The sequence below is a fragment of the Puntigrus tetrazona genome, chromosome 24, assembly GCF_018831695.1.
Source record: "Puntigrus tetrazona isolate hp1 chromosome 24, ASM1883169v1, whole genome shotgun sequence".
Taxonomy (NCBI): Eukaryota; Metazoa; Chordata; class Actinopteri; order Cypriniformes; family Cyprinidae; genus Puntigrus; species Puntigrus tetrazona.
Window position 1 is genome coordinate 55,766 of NC_056722.1, and position 1,404 is coordinate 57,169.

The 1,404-nt window shown below is 37.0% G+C and overlaps 1 protein-coding gene across 1 annotated transcript in view; it reads left to right on the forward strand.

Moving 5' to 3' along the window:
* LOC122330156 (band 4.1-like protein 5) overlaps positions 1-1,268 on the forward strand; it is a 5,382-nt gene extending 4,114 nt beyond the window's left edge. Inside the window, exons 13-15 of the mRNA XM_043227017.1 lie at positions 1-138; positions 666-941; positions 1,024-1,268. The exon at positions 1-138 is cut by the window's left edge and continues 551 nt beyond it. Of these exons, the coding sequence (XP_043082952.1) occupies positions 1-138; positions 666-941; positions 1,024-1,253 (644 nt within the window). The 3' untranslated portion in view covers positions 1,254-1,268. The remainder of the gene's footprint in view (positions 139-665; positions 942-1,023) is intronic.
* Positions 1,269-1,404: the final 136 nt, after the last annotated feature.

A 1,404-nucleotide genomic window follows, 5' to 3' on the forward strand; every position in this document is an offset into this window, starting at 1 on the left:
ATCACATTCTTTCAGGAGGAGTTCAAGAAGAGTTGCAGCAGATAGTATACAGCCCTCAACCAATGAAAAAAGATGATAATTGGTACATCCTGTTTGATGTGCTTTCAAAAACCATGGAAATGTCGCACTCCCTTACAGGTACCTCCGAAAAAGTTTAACCTTTTATTACACAGCTCCCCGAAATACCTTTTTCTAATTGTTTTGTTGCGCCATCTAGAGGTCAGATATATTTATGATCGTCCAACTAAGTAAACTACTTTTATGTGTCTCTTATCACACTGTGGACTCCTGCTCATTTTCATAAAAGCTATTGAATTTGGAAACGCATTGTCACATAATAGGCTTTTTAGGCCCATTCGCTCAAAGAAAGAAGATGACTGTAGCAAAAAACATTTAATAATCATTAAAATAGCCTATTATGAGAATAGTGAAGTTCACGCCACAGCTGTAACGATAATGACAGAGGAATCGTTAAAATGTTTTTTTTAAACTGCTATATTGTTAAAAATATTTTTTTATCAATTTTAAAAGTAAAGTTGAAATTAATATTTCATTTTCATTTGGTGACTGTGTTTTCTTCCCGACTGCTCTTTGTAATAACACTAAAACATGCATAAATAGGATTTTAAAATACTTCGATCACTAAAATGGGTTTCTGTTACCAGACGTGAGAAGACTCACTCCTGAAGAAGATCAGGGTGAAGAAGAGAAGATAGAGGTAGAAAGAAAAATACAGCAAGAGTTGGTGGCACCAGAGAAGACAAAAACACAGACAAAAGAGAAGGTGAAAACAGAGGAGGTCCAGAAAGAACAAAAGGAGCAGGTGACAGTGGATTATAGGAGACTACAGCCAGTTGTTCTTGAGCAGAGAGCAGCAGAGCCTCAAACAGACAAAGAGGATGACTGGTTTGTCATTTTAGATGGTTCTCCTAAAAGATCAGGTACACACACTCACACACAACCATAATCACACGCTCATTTAAAACACACAAATCAGTATATGCATGTTTGATTGTGTTTCAGTGCCCTCTGTTGAGCTGTATGAGGAGATCGGAGAGGAGGTGATCCAGGGAAGAGTGAGAACAGAGCAAATAAAACAACAGCAGCAGGTGAGAGTAGATGATGGAAGACCACCGACAGTTATTCTGGAGCAGAAGACAACACAACCTCAAAGAGACGTGGAGGATGACTGGTTCATCATCTTTGATGTTTCTCTTAAAGGATCAGGTACAAAAACTGGCCATGTAAGATGAATTTAAATGACAGAAAGAGGAATTTACTCATTTGAAAAGAAATGCAGAATGATGCTTATTTTCCCTCATACAAAGATGTACTTTGCAGATATACTGTCAAAACAATTAACATAGCTTTCTAAAGATTTAGTTTTTGACACAGAATATCAAG